The sequence below is a fragment of the Phyllobates terribilis genome, unplaced genomic scaffold, assembly GCF_046119375.1.
Source record: "Phyllobates terribilis strain yellow unplaced genomic scaffold, ASM4611937v1 Scaffold_4__5_contigs__length_816908805, whole genome shotgun sequence".
Classification (NCBI taxonomy): Eukaryota; Metazoa; Chordata; class Amphibia; order Anura; family Dendrobatidae; genus Phyllobates; species Phyllobates terribilis.
In genome coordinates, this window is record NW_027362764.1 from 804940715 (window position 1) to 804964027 (window position 23313).

The window sequence follows — 23313 nt, forward strand, 5'->3', positions numbered from 1 at the left end:
CCCTGTGAATCCACATAATATCTGATCGTGCAGCAAAAGCCCCGAGACTTATAAAAGCTGCATAATCTGACTAAGGTGTAATTGGAAAATCTAATTAAGGAGTCATTATCTCCAACGAGATAACGGGATTCAAGGAGGAAGCGCTAAAAATATCATCACCGAGCGCGGGGTGTACAGGTCATGTATATGGACTGGAAGCACTGTACATAGGTATATACACTGCTCAAAAAGATAAAGGGACCCCTGAAACCCCCCCTCCTAGATCTGAATGAATGAAATCTTCTCATTGAATACTTTGTTCTCTATAAAGTTGAATGTGCTGACAACAAAATCACCCAAAAATCATCAATGGAAATCACATTTATTAACTAATGGAGGCCTGGATTTGGAGTCACCCCCAAAATTAAAGTGGAAAAGCACACTACAGGCTGATCCAACTTTGATGTAATGTCCTTAAAACAACTCAAAATGAGGCTCAGTATGGTGTGTGGCCTCCATGTGCCTGTATGACCTCCCTACAACGCCTGGGCATGCTCCTGATGAGGCTGAGTATTGTGTGTGGCCTCCACGTGCCTGTATGACCTCCCTACAACACCTGGGCATGCTCCTGATGAGGCTGAGTATTGTGTGTGGCCTCCACGTGCCTGTATGACCTCCCTACAACACCTGGGCATGCTCCTGATGAGGCTGAGTATTGTGTGTGGCCTCCACGTGCCTGTATGACCTCCCTACAATGCCTGGGCATGCTCCTGATGAGGCTGAGTATTGTGTGTGGCCTCCATGTGCCTGTATGACCTCCCTACAACGCCTGGGCATGCTCCTGATGAGGCTGAGTATTGTGTGTGGCCTCCACGTGCCTGTATGACCTCCCTACAATGCCTGGGCATGCTCCTGATGAGGCTGAGTATTGTGTGTGGCCTCCATGTGCCTGTATGACCTCCCTACAACGCCTGGGCATGCTCCTGATGAGGCTGAGTATTGTGTGTGGCCTCCACATGCCTGTATGACCTCCCTACAACGCCTGGGCATGCTCGTGATGAGGCTGAGTATTGTGTGTGGCCTCCATGTGCCTGTATGACCTCCCTACAACGCCTGGGCATGCTCCTGATGAGGCTGAGTATTGTGTGTGTCCTCCATGTGCCTGTATGACCTCCCTACAACGCCTGGGCATGCTCGTGATGAGGCTGAGTATTGTGTGTGGCCTCCACATGCCTGTATGACCTCCCTACAACGCCTGGGCATGCTCCTGATGAGGCTGAGTATTGTGTGTGGCCTCCACGTGCCTGTATGACCTCCCTACAACGCCTGGGCATGCTCCTGATGAGGCTGAGTATTGTGTGCGGCCTCCACGTGCCTGTATGACCTCCCTACAACGCCTGGGCATGCTCCTGATGAGGCTGAGTATTGTGTGTGGCCTCCACGTGCCTGTATGACCTCCCTACAATGCCTGGGCATGCTCCTGATGAGGCTGAGTATTGTGTGTGGCCTCCACGTGCCTGTATGACCTCCCTACAACGCCTGGGCATGCTCCTGATGAGGCTGAGTATTGTGTGTGGCCTCCACGTGCCTGTATGACCTCCCTACAACACCTGGGCATGCTCCTGATGAGGCTGAGTATTGTGTGTGGCCTCCACGTGCCTGTATGACCTCCATACAACGCCTGGGCATGCTCCTGATGAGGCTGAGTATTGTGTGTGGCCTCCACGTGCCTGTATAACCTCCGTACAACGCCTGGGCATGCTCCTGATGAGGCTGAGTATTGTGTGTGGCCTCCACATGCCTGTATGACCTCCCTACAACGCCTGGGCATGCTCCTGATAAGTCTGAGTATTGTGTGTGGCCTCCACGTGCCTGTATGACCTCCCTACAACGCCTGGGCATGCTCCTGATGAGGCTGAGTATTGTGTGTGGCCTCCACGTGCCTGTATGACCTCCCTACAACGCCTGGGCATGCTCCTGATGAGGCTGAGTATTGTGTGTGGCCTCCACGTTCCTGTATAACCTCCCTACAACGCCTGTGCATGCTCCTGATGAGGCTGAGTATTGTGTGTGGCCTCCACGTGCCGGTATGACCTTCCTACAATGCCTGGGCATGCTCCTGATGAGGCTGAGTATTGTGTGTGTGGCCTCCACGTGCCTGTATGACCTCCCTACAACGCCTGGGCATGCACCTGATGAGGTTGTGTGTGGCCTCCTCGTGCCTGTATGACCTCCCTACAACGCCTGGGCATGCACCTGATGAGGTTGTGTGTGGCCTCCACGTGCCTGTATGACCTCCCTACAACGCCTGGGCATGCTCCTGATGAGGCTGAGTATTGTGTGTGGCCTCCACGTGCCTGTATGACCTCCCTACAACGCCTGGGCATGCTCCTGATGAGGTTGCAGATGGTCTCCTGTGGGATCTCCTCCCAGACCTGGACTAAAGCATCCGCCAACTCCTGGACAGTCTGTGGTGCAACGTGACATTGGTGGATGGAGCGAGACATGATGTCCCAGATGTGCTCAATCGGATTCAGGTCTGGGGAACGGGCGGGCCAGTCCATAGCTTCAATGCCTTCATCTTGCAGGAACTGCTGACACACTCCAGCCACATGAGGTCTGGCATTGTCCTGCATTAGGAGGAACCCAGGGCCAACCGCACCAGCATATGGTCTCACAAGGGTTCTGAGGATCTCATCTCGGTACCTAATGGCAGTCAGGCTACCTCTGGCGAGCACATGGAGGGCTGTGCGGCCCTCCAAAGCAATGCCACCCCACACCATTACTGACCCACTGCCAAACCGGTCATGCTGAAGGATGTTGCAGGCAGCAGATCGCTCTCCACGGCGTCTCCAGACTCTGTCACGTCTGTCACATGTGCTCAGTGTGAACCTGCTTTCATCTGTGAAGAGCAAAGGGCGCCAGTGGCCACTTTGCCAATCCTGGTGTTCTGTGGCAAATGCCAAGCGTCCTGCACGGTGTTGAGCTGTGAGCACAACCCCCATCTGTGGACGTCGGGCCCTCATACCACCCTCATGGAGTCGGTTTCTAACCGTTTGTGCAGACGCATGCACATTTGTGGCCTGCTGGAGGTCATTTTGCAGGGCTCTGGCAGTGCTCCTCCTGTTCCTCCTTGCACAAAGGCGGAGGTAGCGGTCCTGCTGCTGGGTTGTTGCCCTCCTACGGCCCCCTCCACGTCTCCTGGTGTACTGGCCTGTCTCCTGGTCGCGCCTCCAGCCTCTGGACACTGTGCTGACAGACACAGCAAACCTTCTTGCCACAGCTCGCATTGATGTGCCATCCTGGATGAGCTGCACTACCTGAGCAACTTCTGTGGGTTGTAGAGTCTGTCTCATGCTGCCACGAGTGTGAAAGCACAACCAACATTCAAAAGTCACCAAAACATCAGCCAGAAAGCATTGGTACTGAGATGTGGTCTGTGGTCCCCACCTGCAGAACCACTCCTTTATTGAGTGGGTCTTGATAATTGCCAATAATTTCCATCTATTGTCTATTCCATTTGCACAACAGCATGTGAGATTGATTGTCAATCAGTGTTGCTTCTTAAGTGGACAGTTTGATTTCACAGAAGTTTGATTTACTTGGAGTTATATTCTATTGTTTAAGTGTTCCCTTTATTTTTTTTGAGCCGTGTATTATACTCCAGAGCTGCACTCACTATTCTGCTGGTGGAGTCCCTGTGTACATACATTACATTACTGATCCTGAGTTACATCCTGTATTACACTCCAGAGCTGCACTCACTATTCTGCTGGTGTAGTCAGTGTGTACATACATTACATTACTGATCCTGAGTTACATCCTGTATTATACTCCAGAGCTGCACTCACTATTCTGCTGGTGCAGTCACTGTGTACATACATTACTGATCCTGAGTTACCTCCTGTATTATACTCCAGAGCTGCACTCACTATTCTGCTGGTGCAGTCACTGTGTACATACATTACATTACTGATCCTGAGTTACATCCTGTATTATACTCCAGAGCTGCACTCACTATTCTGCTGGTGCAGTCAGTGTGTACATACATTACATTACTGATCCTGAGTTACATCCTGTATTATACTCCAGAGCTGCACTCACTATTCTGCTGGTGCAGTCACTGTGTACATACATTACATTACTGATCCTGAGTTACATCCTGTATTATACTCCAGAGCTGCACTCACTATTCTGCTGGTGCAGTCACTGTGTACATACATTACATTACTGATCCTGAGTTACATCCTGTATTATACTCCAGAGCTGCACTCACTATTCTGCTGGTGCAGTCACTGTGTACATACATTACATTACTGATCCTGAGTTACCTCCTGTATTATACTCCAGAGCTGCACTCACTATTCTGCTGGTGCAGTCACTGTGTACATACATTACATTACTGATCCTGAGTTACATCCTGTATTATACCCCAGAGCTGCACTCACTATTCTGCTGGTGCAGTCACTGTGTACATACATTACATTACTGATCCTGAGTTACATCCTGTATTATACCCCAGAGCTGCACTCACTATTCTGCTGGTGCAGTCACTGTGTACATACATTACATTACTGATCCTGAGTTACATCCTGTATTATACTCCAGAGCTGCACTCACTATTCTGCTGGTGCAGTCACTGTGTACATACATTACATTACTGATCCTGAGTTACATCCTGTATTATACTCCAGAGCTGCACTCACTATTCTGCTGGTGCAGTCACTGTGTACATACATTACATTACTGATCCTGAGTTACATCCTGTATTAAACTCCAGAGCTGCACTCATATAGTATTGCGCACTGTATGGTGATATTATTGGGGCATTAACCTCTCCAGTTCTCGTCAGTATATGTGATTTGTAAATGTGGCGGCACAATGAGAATATCTGCAGAGTTATTATATACAGGAACAGGACGAGTCCTCTGTTTTCTGTCAGTAACATCCTGGTGTCTGTACAACTTCTCAGTCTCTGAATAGGAATTAAATTTCTCACCTCTGAGGGTCTGTTTTATTTGCACTGATACATTGCACAGGAGCCGTGGTCTCTGCACTGATGCATTGCACAGGGGCCGTGGTCTCTGCACTGATGCATTGCACAGGGGCGGTGGTCTCTGCACTGATACATTGCACAGGGGCCGTGGTCTCTGCACTGATGCATTGCACAGGGGCGGTGGTCTCTGCACTGATACATTGCACAGGAGCCGTGGTCTCTGCACTGATACATTGCACAGGGGCCGTGGTCTCTGCACTGATGTATTGCACAGGGGCCGTGGTCTCTGCACTGATACATTGCACAGGAGCCGTGGTCTCTGCACTGATACATTGCACAGGGGCCGTGGTCTCTGCACTGATGTATTGCACAGGGGCCGTGGTCTCTGCACTGATGCATTGCACAGGGGCCGTGGTCTCTGCACTGATGCATTGCACAGGGGCGGTGGTCTCTGCACTGATGCATTGCACAGGGGCCGTGGTCTCTGCACTGATGCATTGCACAGGGGCCGTGGTCTCTGCACTGATGCATTGCACAGGGGCCGTGGTCTCTGCACTGATGCATTGCACAGGGGCGGTGGTCTCTGCACTGATGCATTGCACAGGGGCCGTGGTCTCTGCACTGATGCATTGCACAGGGGCCGTGGTCTCTGCACTGATACATTGCAAAGGGGCCGTGGTCTCTGCACTGATACATTGCACAGGGGCCGTGGTCTCTGCACTGATACATTGCACAGGGGCCGTGGTCTCTGCACTGATACATTGCACAGGGGCCGTGGTCTCTGCACTGATACATTGCACAGGGGCCGTGGTCTCTGCACTGATACATTGCACAGGGGCGGTGGTCTCTGCACTGATACATTGCACAGGGGCGGTGGTCTCTGCACTGATACATTGCACAGGAGCGGTGGTCTCTGCACTGACCATCTCCTCATGTTTGTTAGTTTTCGCTCGCTGCTGTTTCGGCCCCTTGTTTCAGCTTTCCTGGCTCTTCTGCTGCAGTTTTGGATCTGGTGCAGGAATAATAATGGATGTTTTACATGTGAAAAACCCGACACAGAGGCGCGACCCCGACATGGCGACCTCTACAGAAACAGCGAGGAAATGTTTTATGTACAAAGTTATATCAAGACTAAACGGAGCAACACAAAGCAGGGGCCAAACTGCCAATCCGGGGCCCGAGGAGTTAAACCGGACCCTAAACAAAATGATCATTTTCTTTATTCTTTCTTTCTCTTTGTACTTTTGACCTAAAATCTTTCTTGGACCCTCCTCCTCCCTCCTCCCGTGCCACGTTCCTCCCTCCTCCCCCCCTCTCTTGTGCCACGTTCTTCCCTCCTCCCCCCTCTCTTGTGCCACGTTCCTCCCTCCTCCTGTGCCACGTTCCTCCCTCCTCCCCCCCTCTCTTGTGCCACGTTCCTCCCTCCTCCCGTGCCACGTTCCTCCCTCCTCCCGTGCCACGTTCCTCCCTCCCCCCTCTCTTGTGCCACGTTCCTCCCTCCTCCCGTGCCACGTTCCTCCCTCCTCCCGTGCCACGTTCCTCCCTCCTCCCGTGCCACGTTCCTTTCTCCTCCCATGCCACGTTCCTCCCTCCTCCCGTGCCACGTTCCTCCCTCCTCCCGTGCCACGTTCCTCCCTCCTCCCGTGCCACGTTCCTCCCGTGCCACGTTCCTCCCTCCTCCCGTGCCACGTTCCTCCCTCCTCCCGTGCCACGTTCCTCCCTCCTCCCGTGCCACGTTCCTCCCTCCTCCCGTGCCACGTTCCTCCCTCCTCCCGTGCCACGTTCCTCCCTCCTCCCGTGCCACGTTCCTCCCTCCTCCCCTCCTCCCGTGCCACGTTCCTCCCTCCTCCCCCCTCTCTTGTGCCACGTTCCTCCCTCCTCCCCCCTCTCTTGTGCCACGTTCCTCCCTCCTCCCGTGCCACGTTCCTCCCTCCTCCCCCCTCTCTTGTGCCACGTTCCTCCCTACTCCCGTGCCACGTTCCTCCCTCCTCCCCCCCCTCTCTTGTGCCACGTTCCTCCCTCCTCCCGTGCCACGTTCCTCCCTCCTCCCCCCCTCTCTTGTGCCACGTTCCTCCCTCCTCCCCCCTCTCTTGTGCCACGTTCCTCCCTCCTCCCCCCTCTTGTGCCACGTTCCTCCCTCCTCCCGTGCCACGTTCCTCCCTCCTCCCTCCCTCTCTTGTGCCACGTTCCTCCCTCCCCCCTTCTCTTGTGCCACGTTCCTCCCTCCTCCCCCCCTCTCTTGTGCCACGTTCCTCCCTCCTCCCCCCCTCTCTTGTGCCACGTTCCTCCCTCCTCCCGTGCCACGTTCCTCCCTCCTCCCCCCTCTCTTGTGCCACGTTCCTCCCTCCTCCCGTGCCACGTTCCTCCCTCCTCCCCCCTCTCTTGTGCCACGTTCCTCCCTCCTCCCGTGCCACGTTCCTCCCTCCTCCCCCCTCTCTTGTGCCACGTTCCTCCCTCCTCCCGTGCCACGTTCCTCCCTCCTCCCGTGCCACGTTCCTCCCTCCTCCCGTGCCACGTTCCTCCCTCCCCCCTCTCTTGTGCCACGTTCCTCCTCCCTCCTCCCCCCCTCTCTTGTGCCACGTTCCTCCCTTCTCCCTCCTCCCTCCTCCCCCCCTCTCTTGTGCCACGTTTCTCCCTCCTCCCGTGCCACGTTCCTCCCTTCTCCTCCTTCCTCCCCCCTCTCTTGTGCCACGTTCCTCCTCCTTCTCCTCCTCTTGTGCCACGTTCCTCCCTTCTCCTCCTCCTCCTCCTCCTCCCTCTCTTGTGCCACGTTCCTCCCTTCTCCTCCTCCTCCTCCTCCTCCCTCTCTTGTGCCACGTTCCTCCCTTCTCCTCCTCCTCCCCCCCTCTCTTGTGCCACGTTCCTCCCTTCTCCTTCCGGCTGCTCCTGTGGTGTTTAGCCACATGGACAGTGATGTTACTGCCGAGTGGTGGGTGTATATAGGACCGGCGCTCATTAGTGACCCTGTTTATTCCTTATTGCTGGCAGAGCCCCCCACATTCCCGTCTGTGTGAAGCCCCCAGTAGCTGTCGGCCACCCCTCCTAACTTTGAAGTGACTGTTTTGTTGTCTTGTCCTCTGCCTTTGTTCTCCCCATACACAATCCCAACATCTCAGCCCCCAATTATGTGACACAAAGCCCCCGCTCACGTCATTCATTCCCGGAGAGAGGCGTCTTTGTGCAGATTTCTGTATGTGGAGCTGACGCATCTGTCTCTGCTCTGACAATCGCCCAGGTCTCGTCTTCTCTGACTTGATAACTTTCTCTGATTTTACAGCGGTATAATGTAAAAAGTATTACGTTATAAAAAAAGCTAAAACTATAAAGCAGTCAAAGGATATATCAGGCTAATCTACAGCTAATAAACAGCCGTGTACAAATAATGCAGAGAAAAAGCTAAAAGAAAAATAAACAATGTATAGAAAAAGGGAATGTGAAAGCGTGAGGTGAGGAACAGCCAAGCTCTGCTATAAAGGTGAGGATGTGGAAGACGGTGTCATGTCACAGGCCAGGCACCAGGGCGAGACTTTGTTCAGCTACAGGACACAAAGTAGTTCCACTGCATCAGCGAGGCGTCTCCCAGACAAAGATTTCACAGCAGATGGGGTTCAGGATGTGCTGGTCAAGATCTGAAGAAACACCACGAAATGGGCAACATTGAGAACCGTAGACGCAGTGGAGGCCAAGGAAACAGTGCAGCAGATGAGACACGTCATGTTACTTCCCTGAAGATGTCCAGCAGTGCCATCAGCTCAGGACTGGCAGCAACCAGTGGGGCCAGCTACACCATCTAATGTTCAGAGAAGTCCGTCCAGAAGTCGTCTTCATGGCAGAATTGTGGCCAAAAACGCCCCAGACCTTCTACATGGAAACGAGACCAAGACTATTCCCGAAAACATAGGAACCAGTGCAGAAAAAAGGCAGCAGGTCTCTAGACTGAGGAGCGAAATGTGAAATATTCGGCTGTAACAGAAGTAGACTGTTCCGGGGGCTTGAGAGCGGCACAATAATGAGGGTCTGCAGGAGCAGTGACGCTCGGTGGAGGCTACTGCAAGTCTGTGGCTGCATTTCAGCAAATGGAGTTGTGGATTTGGTCAGGATTAATGGTGTCCTCAATGCCGAGAAACCAGGCAGATCCTTCTCCATCATGTAAAACCATCAGGAGGCGTCTGATCAGCCCCAAATTTATTCTGCAGCTGGTCAACGACCCCCAACATCCAGCCAATGTCATTAACAGTGAGGAGTCCTGGGGGTGATGACCGGCCCTGATCTCTCATCATCCCGTCTGTCTGGGATCACATGAAGAGACAGAAGGATCCGCACAAGCCTCATACACAGAAGATCTGGGGTTAGGTCTCCAAGATGTTTGTACAACCACCTCCCGAGATCCTCCATAACCAGTGTACGAGAGACGAGAAGAAGAGATGGAGGTGACAGGCGGTCACCAGACACTGACAGCGGAGGTGACGGGGGTCCTCAGATACTGAGGGGATTTACATTCCTCTTTTCTTCTTTCATTTTACATTTTGTTAGTTGATGATCAAGATAAACTATTAAGTCGTTGTCCGGACACAGGGTATTGGTGACTTACCTGTAGTATAGGTCATCAGTATCAGATCGGCAGGGGTCCTGCACCTGATGCCCCCTCCCATCTGCTGTTTTGTGTTCCAGGGGCGGCCAAATGTTGAGGCTTAACGGCCGCTGCCAACTTCTGCAAAGATGCAAAAAAAAAAAAACGGGACTGCTCTGCAGGATTCGGCAGCGACTGCTACACTTGAAACTGAGCTCCATTCAAAGTGTTTACATGCATCTGGAGCAAAAAAAAAACGTTTCCGGGTGTTGGACCCCCGATCGGCTGCTGGTGACCTTTCCTGCAGATAAGTTATCAAATCTCCAGGCCCGAACAATCTCTTTTACGTTCCTATTTTGAAGGCGTTGTTACTTCCCCACCGGCCGGTCTCTTCTGCACTGTGAGTATAGATGTTATATTTCTAATCTAGAAAATAATCTGCTCTTAATGTATCAGGGGAAGGAAAACAATCTGCAAATAATGCACAAAAAGCTGCAATTGTGAAACAAAACCTGTACAAAATAAAGAAAATATCGGGGATTAAAAAGCAAGAAGTCAGATAATCTCCAGACAATACATAAAACCATTAAAAACGTATCAAAAAGCTAAAATAGGAGGAAAATAATGTGATACAATGTGCTGTCATTAGAGGGGCAATCACTGGCTGTGAGGTCTTATGGGGTCTGATTCCCTTATGTGACGCGCACAGTCACAGGTGTCATCTGGGGGCCACATGTTCTTTTTGCAGTATTGTATGTGTGTGTGTGTGTGACCCCCGTATTCAGTGCACCCCTGATTCTCTGTCCTGCAGGGATGTGACCCGTTCGCCCAGACGCAGCGCAGTAAGCTCCAGCACCGCCGGGCCCGGATCAACCAGCAGATCAACAAGGAGATGAGGATGAGAGCCGGAGCCGAGAACCTCTTCCGGTCAGTACTGACACTTCGCCGGCGCTCACCGATTACCGGGATCTGGAGTCTGTGTCTGTGATTCCATCAGATTTGAAATGGTGGGAGTAGTAGTCCCGTGCACTGCTTTCTTCTTTATGTCAAAACAACAGAGAAAAAACAGGGAAATCCAGACAGACCCCAAAATAATTCTCTGGGGTCTGACAGGTGCGGCCGTGACCCGTCAGGTAGCAGATTGTTTTATCTATTACGACCTGAGCCCAGAAAAGCCCTAATATCCTCATCATCCGCAGCCCCTCATTAGGATTCCTCTGATTCCGCTACATAACTCTGTACAACATCTCTCCGTTATCCCTCATAACACGAAATAAATCACCTGATCCTCCGGGAAATCCTCCCCGCACCGAAATAAATCCACATCAGCCGCAGCTCAGAGCGTTATCCGGATAATGGGCCGCGCTGACACATTGTGACGAGGGAGATGTGCACACAGTACGTTACCAGCAGTCCTATGTAACACCACAGATAACACAGTGATAACTCTCTGAGTACAGATAATGGAGTAGATGTCACCTGCAGTCCTATGTAACACCACAGATAACACAGTGATAACTCTCTGAGTACAGATAATGTAGTAGATGTCACCTGCAGTCCTATGTAACACCACAGATAACACAGTGATAACTCTCTGAGTACAGATAATGTAGTAGATGTCACCTGCAGTCCTATGTAACAGCACAGATGACACCGTGATAACTCTCTGAGTACAGATAATGTAGTAGATGTCACCTGCAGTCCTATGTAACACCACAGATAACAGTGATAACTCTCTGGGTACAGATAATGTAGTAGATGTCACCTGCAGTCCCATGTAACACCACAGATAACAGTGATAACTCTCTGAGTACAGATAATGTAGTAGATGTTACCTGCAGTCCTATGTAACACCACAGATAACACAGTGATAACTCTCTGAGTACAGATAATGTAGTAGATGTCACCTGCAGTCCTATGTAACAGCACAGATGACACCGTGATAACTCTCTGAGTACAGATAATGTAGTAGATGTTACCTGCAGTCCTATGTAACACCACAGATAACACAGTGATAACTCTCTGAGTACAGATAATGTAGTAGATGTCACCTGCAGTCCTATGTAACACCACAGATAACAGTGATAACTCTCTGGGTACAGATAATGTAGTAGATGTCACCTGCAGTCCTATGTAACACCACAGATAACACAGTGATAACTCTCTGAGTACAGATAATGTAGTAGATGTCACCTGCAGTCCCATGTAACACCACAGATAACAGTGATAACTCTCTGAGTACAGATAATGTAGTAGATGTCACCTGCAGTCCTATGTAACACCACAGATAACACAGTGATAGCTCTCTGAGTACAGATAATGTAGTAGATGTCACATGCAGTCCTATGTAACACCACAGATAACACAGTGATAACTCTCTGAGTACAGATAATGTAGTAGATGTCACCTGCAGTCCTATGTAACAGCACAGATGACACCGTGATAACTCTCTGAGTACAGATAATGTAGTAGATGTCACCTGCAGTCCCATGTAACACCACAGATAACAGTGATAACTTTCTGAGTACAGATAATGTAGTAGATGTTACCTGCAGTCCTATGTAACACCACAGATAACACAGTGATATCTCTGAGTACAGATAATGTAGTAGATGTCACCTGCAGTCCTATGTAACACCACAGATAACACAGTGATAACTCTCTGAGTACAGATAATGTAGTAGATGTCACCTGCAGTCCTATGTAACACCACAGATAACACAGTGATAACTCTCTGAGTACAGATAATGTAGTAGATGTCACCTGCAGTCCTATGTAACACCACAGATAACACAGTGATAACTCTCTGAGTACAGATAATGTAGTAGATGTCACCAGCAGTCCTATGTAACACCACAGATAACACAGTGATAACTCTCTGAGTACAGATAATGTAGTAGATGTCACCTGCAGTCCTATGTAACACCACAGATAACACAGTGATAACTCTCTGAGTACAGATAATGTAGTAGATGTCACCTGCAGTCCCATGTAACACCACAGATAACACAGTGATAACTCTCTGAGTACAGATAATGTAGTAGATGTCACCTGCAGTCCCATGTAACACCACAGATAACACAGTGATAACTCTCTGAGTACAGATAATGTAGTAGATGTCACCTGCAGTCCTATGTAACACCACAGATAACACAGTGATAACTCTCTGAGTACAGATAATGTAGTAGATGTCACCTGCAGTCCTATGTAACACCACAGATAACAGTGATAACTCTCTGGGTACAGATAATGTAGTAGATGTCACCTGCAGTCCTATGTAACACTACAGATAACACAGTGATAGCTCTCTGAGTACAGATAATGCAGTAGATGTCACCTGCAGTCCTATGTAACACCACAGATAACACAGTGATAACTCTCTGAGTACAGATAATGTAGTAGATGTCACCTGCAGTCCTATGTAACACCACAGATAACACAGTGATAACTCTCTGAGTACAGATAATGTAGTAGATGTCACCTGCAGTCCTATGTAACACCACAGATAGCACAGTGATATCTCTCTGAGTACAGATAATGTAGTAGATGTCACCTGCAGTCCTATGTAACACCACAGATAACAGTGATAACTCTCTGGGTACAGATAATGTAGTAGATGTCACCCGCAGTCCTATGTAACACCACAGATAACACAGTGATAACTCTGAGTACAGATAATGTAGTAGATGTCACCTGCAGTCCTATGTAACACCACAGATAGCACAGTGATAACTCTCTGAGTACAGATAATGTGGTAGATGTCACCTGCAGTCCTATGTAACACCACAGATAGCACAGTGATAACTCTCTGAGTACAGATAAAGTAGTAGATGTCACCAGCAGTCCCATGTAACAGCCCAGCTGATTGGGCTCTGCTGCCTGCTCTGTACGTGGCGTTGCGCTGTGTCTGTCCCCCGGTGTCTGTTATTTCATATCTGGACATTAAACATTCAGCAGCGGTGCTGAGGACAATGCTGTCGGGCGCGTCTGTCACCGGCCATTGTGCGCACAGATAACACCTCCGGGATGTGACTCGTCTCGGCGCTCGCAGCCTTTGTGTGTGTGTGAATGGCTCCTGGTCGTGTGTTATAGCCGCGCTGCTCCGACCATTGTGTCCTGTCCCAGACAAAAGGACGACTCGCGCCCCCTCGGCCTTATCTGCGGCCCCAGGACTCTGGGAGCCGCCCTGAACTGTGCAGATATGATAGAAAGTCTGGAGCCGCAGAGCATCGCGCAGAATACGATAAAGAGATGTCAGCATGCCTGGACAGGTAACTCCGAGAAGGAGAAGTGATGGAGATCACAGGACAGAGGCGTCCTCGGCAGCCATCACTGAGGTTATTAATGGTCTGAGGGAGGTTCTACGCTGATCATTAGGATCCGCTGCCGACATATCCTGTGTAATCACTACTGTGAGCCGCCTGCGTGGCCTGAACAAGCTGTCCGGACTTGTCTCCCGTGGCTGCAGCGTCTCCGGACTTGTCTCCCGTGGCTGCAGCGTCTCCGGACTTGTCTCCCGTGGCTGCAGCGTCTCCAGACTTGTCTCCCGTGGCTGCAGTGTCTCCGGACTTGTCTCCATCGAGCACATCAGGGACGTCATTGGTCAGTGATTACACAGGAGCAGATCCTGATTATTTGTACATTCAGCTGCAGAACCTTCCTCAGACAACCATTAATGACCTCAATGATAGAAGACGAGGCCAGAAGTGCCGGGATTTCTGCTCAAAGCTCTGTAGGAGTGGTGGAGGCGGAGGTCTGCTCCTTGACACTCTAAGGGGTTAAATGTATGTTTCTGAAGGGAGAACCCTCTGGGGCTGCAGTTTAGACTGGATAGGTTTTACTGTAAAGGCCGGCCTAGATGGGGAAGGGGGAACTGAGAGTTAGTGTCAAGTTCAGGAAGTGACACTCAGTGGTGAGAGGTGACAAGTAGCAGGCTCAGGTCAAAGGCTGTTAGGGACACCGTGGGCCTAGAACCTCAGGGCAGTGGATTGCCAGAGAACCCCTCAGTGCGAGTCCCTTTGCCGACCTTGAGATAGACGTCGGGGCCCAGAGGCACACTCGGCCGGCTGAGCTGCAGGAGGTACAGGACTAGTGGTGGAGAAGAATTCCTAGTGCTAAAGAAGTTAGTAAGAGGGATACTCTACCCATACCGAGAACCATGGCCGAAGTTGTGTCCGGTACCTGTGGGAAAGACGACAGCCCGTTGGGCCTTATCCTTTGTAAATATTGCCAGTTGCCAAGTAAAAGTTTGATTGTTTTTGTGAATCTCGTGTCCCCTGGATTGATTGCTGCACTGGTCCAGAAGAGGAATTCCTGGAGCCGGTGGAGGCCTGCGGGCCAGAAGTAAGTGTGAAGCTCCACACAGCAGCACACCGGGACGGGGACACGATTTGTCTGAAGGGTGCCGGCGCGAGCAGGGTCAGCAGCTCGCCCTCGACTACCTCGCTCGGGCACCTTACAGCTCAGACTCCGGACTGGATACATTCAGTGGTTTGTAAATGTTTCCATATTCCATCGTGTGTAGATCCGTCACGTCTCCATCCTGTCATTTCCATAACAAATACAGAATAGGAAAATGCTCTAGAAGTACAATCCCCTGACATGATAAGGAACAGATGACTGAGGTGTCCTGTGGGATCCTGTCACTCCTGATAAGAGGGATCAATGATCCATTGTGCTGGGGGGAGTGGAGGACACAATGGATCGGTGCAGGGGGGAGCGGAGGACACAATTGATTGGTGCAGGGGGGAGAGGAGGACACAATGGATCGGTGCAGGGGGGAGAGGAGGACACAATGGATCGGTGCAGGGGGGAGAGGAGGACACAATGGATCGGTGCAGGGGGGAGAGGAGGACACAATGGATTGGTGCAGGGGGGAGAGGAGGACACAATGGATCGGTGCAGGGGGGAGAGGAGGACACAATGGATCGGTGCAGGGGGAGAGGAGGACACAATGGATCGGTGCAGGGGGGAGAGGAGGACACAATGGATCGGTGCAGGGGGGAGAGGAGGACACAATGGATCGGTGCAGGGGGGAGAGGAGGACACAATGGATCGGTGCAGGGGGGAGCGGAGGACACAATGGATCGGTGCAGGGGGGAGCGGAGGACACAATGGATCGGTGCAGGGAGGAGCGGAGGACACAATGGATCGGTGCAGGGGGGAGAGGAGGACACAATGGATCGGTGCAGGGGGAAGAGGAGGACACAATGGATCGGTGCTAGGGGGAGAGGAGGACACAATGGATCGGTGCAGGGAGGAGCGGAGGACACAATGGATCGGTGCAGGGAGGAGCGGAGGACACAATGGATCGGTGCAGGGAGGAGCGGAGGACACAATGGATCGGTGCAGGGAGGAGCGGAGGACACAATGGATCGGTGCTAGGGGGAGAGGAGGACACAATGGATCGGTGCAGGGAGGAGAGGAGGACACAATGGATCGGTGCTGGGGGAACTGTGCACCCAGACAGTGAGAAGTCGCCTCCACTGTTTCTGCTGATAGCGAGTCATTACCCGCAGCGGTCACCGTCCCTTTAATGGTATTGCAGTTTTCCTCTGGGTCATGTGCAGGATATTTCCAGGCCGATCGCCGACTCCGCTCTTCCTGTTTTGGGAAAACTTTTATTTTCTTTATTTTCTGATATCTCAGAGCTGGAAATGCGAGAACACGAGCCCCCTCCCCCAACTGCGAGGACGGAGCATGGATAATTCCAGATACTTGTACATATCACCCTGCACTACAACCCCCATCATTTACCTGAGCTAATCACCCAGAATAGTGACCGCAGCTCTGGATGTGACTGGAGGAAAAGACATGATGTGACGGGGTCCCTCACCTGCCTCCCCCTTTCTTTATCTCTTTCTCGCTCTCACTTTCTCCATCTCACTTTCTCTCTCTTTCTCCCTATCTTTCTCGCTATCTTTTGCCCTCTCTCTCTTTTTCTCGCTCCTTCTCCGTCGCGCTCCCTCTCCGTCGCGCTCCCTCTCCGTCTCGCGCCCCTTCTCCGTCGCGCCCCTTCTCCGTCGCGCCCCTTCTCCGTCGCGCCCCTTCTCCGTCGCGCCCCTCCTCCGTCTCGCTCCCTCTCCGTCTCACGCCCCTTCTCCGTCGCGCCCCTTCTCCGTCGCGCCCCTCCTCCATCTCGCTCCCTCTCCGTCGCGCCCCTTCTCCTTCTCGCTCCCTCTCCGTCGCGCCCCTTCTCCGTCGCGCCCCTTCTCCGTCGCGCCCCCTCTCCGTCGCGCTCCCTCTCCGTCGCGCCCCTTCTCCGTCGCGCTCCCTCTCCGTCTCGCCCCTTCTCCGACGCGCCCCTTCTCCGACGCGCCCCTTCTCCGACGCGCCCCTTCTCCGTCGCGCCCCTTCTCCGTCTCGCTCCTTCCTGGTTTTTCTTCCCATATTTATTAATGATGTTGGCGCCATCGGATCACGTTTCTCATTGGTGGGAACAGACGGGGGCGTGGCTCCCAGTGGCGCTATTCCTTCCGATCACTGACCGTTCCATTGTGTTGTGTCGTTCCAGGGCCACCACAAACCACAAGGTGAAGGAGACTGTGGCGCTGGAGCTCAGTTATGTCAACTCCAACCTGCAGTTGCTGAAAGAAGAGCTGGAGGAGCTGAACAGCTCGGTGGAGATTTACCAGAACGACAGGTATCGGGACCATCCGCACCAGACACCTGGGATCATCCATTCCTGACACATACCAGAATACTTCAGGGCTGACTGTATGACTATAGGGGGGTCCTACATAGATGACGGCTCTGCCCTGCAGACAGCACCTACACCTCAGCTTTGTGGACCTGCTGTGAGTTCTGGACACTTTTACTTTTGTAGTTTTGAGTCCTTATCTGATTTGTGTTTCAGTGAAGCGATCAGCGTTCCCATGATCCCACTGGGCTTAAAGGAAACAAAAGATCTGGACCTGATGGACGCTCTGAAGGTAAGAAGCCCCCGACCTCTCCACCGGGCTACAGGAGCTCGGTGTCACTGCTGCCCCCTGCTGGTCTCATGTCCGCTCTCCACCAGGACTTCATCATGGATCACTATGGGGAGGATGCCGATCCGTATGAGAAAGAGATCAATGAATTCATGGAGCTGCGACAGGTGAGGAGCGGAGAGAGCGACATCTCCAGATAACGAGCCGCTGTGTGATTTACTTATCACGTCACCCCCAGAGCTGCACTCACTGTTCTGCTGTTACATCATGTCCTAAATTCCAGTCACCTGCAGAGCTGCACTCACTGTTCTGCTGTTACATCGTGTCCTAAACTCCAGTCACCTCCAGAGCTGCAGTCATTATTCTGCTGTTACATCCTGTCTTACCCTCTAGTCACCTCCAGAGCTGTACTTGTAATTCTGTCACTCCGTGTGTGCGTCCCCCTGTTCTTCAGGCGATGAGGACCCCGAGTCGCAGTGAGTCCGGCCTGGAGCTGCTGATGGAGTACTACAACCAGCTGTACTTCCTGGAGCAGCGCTTCTTCCCCCCACACCGCTCGCTGGGCGTCTTCTTCCACTGGTCAGTATGATGTCAGCTCCAGTCCTGATCAGTCAGTGGGGGTGTAGGGTGGGCTACGGCAGGACCGGCGCATGCACCGTTCACAGCGAGAGCTGCGCTCCATGTGCAGAGTCTCCATATGTAACCGCTGGCGTGTATCTGCAGGTACGACTCTCTGACGGGCGTTCCCTCCTGCCAGCGGGCTCTGGCTTTTGAGAAGGGAAGCGTGCTGTTTAATATGGGAGCCCTGTACACCCAGATTGGGGCGAGGCAGGATCGTCACTCGCTGCAGGGAGTAAACACGGCCGTCGATGCTTTTCAGAAGGCGGCGGGTGCGTGTCTCTGCCCCCTCCTTTGCGTGTCTCTGCCCCCTCCTTTGCGTGTCTCTGCCCCCTCCTTTGCGTGTCTCTGCCCCCTCTTCCGTGTCTCTGCCCCCTCCTTTGCGTGTCTCTACCCCCTCTTCCGTGTCTCTGCCCCCCCTTTGCGTGTCTCTGCCCCCCCTTTGCGTGTCTCTGCCCTCCCTTTGCGTGTCTCTGCCCTCCCTTTGCGTGTCTCTGCCCCCCCTTTGCGTGTCTCTGCCCCCCCTTTGCGTGTCTCTGCCCCCTCTTCCGTGTCTCTGCCCCCCCTTTGCGTGTCTCTGCCCCCCCTTTGCGTGTCTCTGCCCCCCCCTTTGCGTGTCTCTGCCCCCCCTTTGCGTGTCTCTGCCCCCCACTTTGCAGGTCTCTGCCCCCCCCTTTGCGTGTCTCTGCCCCCCCCTTTGCGTGTCTCTGCCCCCCCCTTTGCGTGTCTCTGCCCCCCCCTTTGCGTGTCTCTGCCCCCCCCTTTCCGTGTCTCTGCCCCCCCTTGCGTGTCTCTGCCCCCCCTTGCGTGTCTCTGCCCCCTCTTTGCGTGTCTCTGCCCCCTCTTTGCGTGTCTCTGCCCCCCCTTTGCGTGTCTCTGCCCCCTCCTTTGCGTGTCTCTGCCCCCTCCTTTGCGTGTCTCTGCCCCCTCCTTTGCGTGTCTCTGCCCCCTCCTTTGCGTGTCTCTGCCCCCTCCTTTGCGTGTCTCTGCCCCCTCCTTTGCGTGTCTCTGCCCCCTCTTCCGTGTCTCTGCCCCCTCCTTTGCGTGTCTCTACCCCCTCTTCCGTGTCTCTGCCCCCCCTTTGCGTGTCTCTGCCCCCCCTTTGCGTGTCTCTGCCCCCCCTTTGCGTGTCTCTGCCCTCCCTTTGCGTGTCTCTGCCCTCCCTTTGCGTGTCTCTGCCCCCCCTTTGCGTGTCTCTGCCCCCCCTTTGCGTGTCTCTGCCCCCTCTTCCGTGTCTCTGCCCCCCCTTTGCGTGTCTCTGCCCCCCCTTTGCGTGTCTCTGCCCCCCCCTTTGCGTGTCTCTGCCCCCCCTTTGCGTGTCTCTGCCCCCCACTTTGCAGGTCTCTGCCCCCCCCTTTGCGTGTCTCTGCCCCCCCCTTTGCGTGTCTCTGCCCCCCCCTTTGCGTGTCTCTGCCCCCCCCTTTGCGTGTCTCTGCCCCCCCCTTTCCGTGTCTCTGCCCCCCCTTGCGTGTCTCTGCCCCCCCTTGCGTGTCTCTGCCCCCTCTTTGCGTGTCTCTGCCCCCTCTTTGCGTGTCTCTGCCCCCCCTTTGCGTGTCTCTGCCCCCTCCTTTGCGTGTCTCTGCCCCCTCCTTTGCGTGTCTCTGCCCCCTCCTTTGCGTGTCTCTGCCCCCTCCTTTGCGTGTCTCTGCCCCCTCCTTTGCGTGTCTCTGCCCCCTCTTCCGTGTCTCTGCCCCCCCTTTGCGTGTCTCTGCCCCCCCTTTGCGTGTCTCTGCCCCCTCCTTTGCGTGTCTCTGCCCCCTCCTTTGCGTGTCTCTGCCCCCTCCTTTGCGTGTCTCTGCCCCCTCCTTTGCGTGTCTCTGCCCCCTCCTTTGCGTGTCTCTGCCCCCTCTTCCGTGTCTCTGCCCCCCCCCTTTGTGTGTCTCTGCCCCCCCCTTTGTGTGTCTCTGCCCCCCCCTTTGCGTGTCTCTGCCCCCCCTTTGCTTGTCTCTGCCCCCCCTTTGCGTGTCTCTGCCCCCCCTTTGCGTGTCTCTGCCCCCCCTTTGCGTGTCTCTGCCCCCCCTTTGCGTGTCTCTGCCCCCTCTTCCGTGTCTCTGCCCCCTCCTTTGCGTGTATATGCCCCCTCCTTTGCGTGTCTCTGCCCCCCCTTTGCGTGTCTCTGCCCCCCCTTTGCGTGTCTCTGCCCCCCCTTTGCGTGTCTCTGCCCCCCCTTTGCGTGTCTCTGCCCCCCCTTTGCGTGTCTCTGCCCCCCCTTTGCGTGTCTCTGCCCCCCCTTTGCGTGTCTCTGCCCCCCCCTTTGCGTGTCTCTGCCCCCCCTTTGCGTGTCTCTGCCCCCCCCTTTGCGTGTCTCTGCCCCCCCTTTGCGTGTCTCTGCCCCCCCTTTGCGTGTCTCTGCCCCCCTTTGCGTGTCTCTGCCCCCCTTTGCGTGTCTCTGCCCCCCCTTTTGCGTGTCTCTGCCCCCCCTTTTGCGTGTCTCTGCCCCCCCCCTTTGCGTGTCTCTGCCCCCCCCTTTGCGTGTCTCTGCCCCCCCCTTTGCGTGTCTCCGCCCCCCCTTTGCGTGTCTCCGGCCCCCCTTTGCGTGTCTCTGCCCCCCCCTTTGCGTGTCTCTGCCCCCCCCTTTGCGTGTCTCTGCCCCCTCTTCCGTGTCTCTGCCCCCCCTTTGCGTGTCTCTGCCCCCCCCTTTGCGTGTCTCTGCCCCCCCCTTTGCGTGTCTCTGCCCCCCCCTTTGCGTGTCTCTGCCCCCTCTTCCGTGTCTCTGCCCCCCCTTTTGCGTGTCTCTGCCCCCCCCTTTGCGTGTCTCCGCCCCCCCTTTGCGTGTCTCCGCCCCCCCTTTGCGTGTCTCCGCCCCCCCTTTGCGTGTCTCTGCCCCCCCCTTTGCGTGTCTCTGCCCCCCCCTTTGCTTGTCTCTGCCCCCCCCTTTGCGTGTCTCTGCCCCCCCCTTTGCTTGTCTCTGCCCCCCCCTTTGCGTGTCTCTGCCCCCTCTTCCGTGTCTCTGCCCCCTCTGTGTGGGATTGGGGGTGCAGCGTCTCTGGGACACAGGGCATTTCTTAATGTCCGATTCTTCTCGCCCTTCAGGATGCTTCAACTTCTTAAAGGAAAACTTCTCTAACGCGCCGAGCCTAGACATGAGCGCGGCGTCTCTGAACATGCTGGTGCGGCTCATGGTGGCCCAGGTGCAGGAGGGCGTCTTCGAGAAGTTTGTCCTGGAGAACACACAGCATAACGTCATCTCCCAACTCCAGATGGCGCAAGAGGCGGCTCGGGTGAGTGCCCCCTACTTTAGGGGCCCCAGTGAGTGAGTGCCCCCAAATCAAGATCCCGGTTGAAATGCTCACATAATGGCCCACCCCTGCTTAGTCTCTTATGTCTGCAACAGGGTTATCTCTGCTAGTGCTCCCCTCCCCCCTCTGCTGCTGACCACCTCTGGTGATGGTTTCTTCTGTGTCTTCTCCCTCCTGTCCAGGTTGAGGATGTGTACACCCTGGTATACAGAACCATGATGCATCCGCCCGTTAAAGACTACGTCCCCTTCTCATGGACGACTATGGTTCGTGTAAAAGCCGAACATTTCAAAGCACTGTCCCATTACCACGCTGCCAGCGCCCTGTGCGACTTCTCCAGTGAGTATCCGGAGATCAGACCCATCCATAGAACAAATCACCCAGCAGGACAGATAGCTCCCCCTAGTGGTGGCTGCAGACAGGATCTTATCATGTATCTCTGTATACAGGGAGCTCCCCCTAGTGGTGGCTGCAGACAGGATCTTATCATGTATCTCTGTATAGAGGGAGCTCCCCCTAGTGGTGGCTGCAGACAGGATCTGATCATGTATCTCTGTATACAGGGAGCTCCCCCTAGTGGTGGCTGCAGACAGGATCTTATCATGTATCTCTGTATGCAGGGAGCTCCCCCTAGTGGTGACTGCAGACAGGATCTTATCATGTATCTCTGTATACAGGGAGCTCCCCCTACTGGTGGCTGCAGACAGGATCTTATCATGTATCTCTGTATACAGGGAGCTCCCCCTAGTGGTGGCTGCAGACAGAATCTTATCATGTATCTCTGTATACAGGGAGCGCCCCCTAGTGGTGGCTGCAGACAGCATCTTATCATGTATCTCTGTATACAGGGAGCTCCCCCTAGTGGTGGCTGCAGATAGGATCTTATCATGTATCTCTGTATACAGGGAGCTTCCCCTAGTGGTGGCAGCAGATAGAATCTTATCATGTATCTCTGTATACAGGGAGCTCCCCCTAGTGGTGGCTGCAGACAGAATCTTATCATGTATCTCTGTATGCAGGGAGCGCCCCCTAGTGGTGGCTGCAGACAGCATCTTATCATGTATCTCTGTATACAGGGAGCTCCCCCTAGTGGTGGCTGCAGACAGAATCTTATCATGTATCTCTGAATACAGGGAGCTCCCCCTAGTGGTGGCTGCAGACAGGATCTTATCATGTATCTCTGTATACAGGGAGCTCCCCCTAGTGGTGGCTGCAGACAGAATCTTATCATGTATCTCTGTATACAGGGAGCTCCCCCTAGTGGTGACTGCAGACAGGATCTTATCATGTATCTCTGTATACAGGGAGCTCCCCCTAGTGGTGGCTGCAGACAGAATCTTATCATGTATCTCTGTATACAGGGAGCTCCCCCTAGTGGTGGCTGCAGACAGAATCTTATCATGTATCTCTGTATACAGGGAGCTCCCCCTAGTGGTGGCTGCAGACAGGATCTTATCATGTATCTCTATATACAGGGTGCTCCTCCTTGTGGTGGCTGCAGACAGGATCTTATCATGTATCTCTGTATACAGGGAGCTCCCCCTAGTGGTGGCTGCAGACAATCTTATGTATCTCTGTATACAGGGAGCTCCCTCTAGTGGTGGCTGCAGACAGAATCTTATCGTGTATCTCTGTATACAGGGAGCTCCCCCTACTGGTGGCTGCAGACAGGATCTTATCATGTATCTCTGTATACAGGGAGCTCCCCCTAGTAGTGGCTGCAGACAGAATCTTATCATGTATCTCTGTACACAGGGAGCTCCCCCTAGTGGTGGCTGCAGACAGAATCTTATCATGTATCTCTGTATACAGGGAGCTCCCCCTACTGGTGGCTGCAGACAGGATCTTATCATGTATCTCTGTATACAGGGAGCTCCCCCTAGTGGTGGCTGCAGACAGAATCTTATCATGTATCTCTGTATACAGGAAGCTCCCCCTAGTGGTGGCTGCAGACAGAATCTTATCATGTATCTCTGTATACAG

At 53.5% G+C, this 23313-nt stretch overlaps 1 protein-coding gene across 1 annotated transcript in view; it reads left to right on the forward strand.

The window, feature by feature from the left end:
• Positions 1 to 23313, forward strand: part of RHPN1 (rhophilin Rho GTPase binding protein 1) — a 43322-nt gene that overhangs the window by 4212 nt on the left and 15797 nt on the right. Inside the window, exons 3-10 of the mRNA XM_073680074.1 lie at positions 10357 to 10472; positions 17059 to 17187; positions 17401 to 17476; positions 17563 to 17640; positions 17928 to 18052; positions 18197 to 18363; positions 21125 to 21312; positions 21513 to 21669. Of these exons, the coding sequence (XP_073536175.1) occupies positions 10357 to 10472; positions 17059 to 17187; positions 17401 to 17476; positions 17563 to 17640; positions 17928 to 18052; positions 18197 to 18363; positions 21125 to 21312; positions 21513 to 21669 (1036 nt within the window). The remainder of the gene's footprint in view (positions 1 to 10356; positions 10473 to 17058; positions 17188 to 17400; positions 17477 to 17562; positions 17641 to 17927; positions 18053 to 18196; positions 18364 to 21124; positions 21313 to 21512; positions 21670 to 23313) is intronic.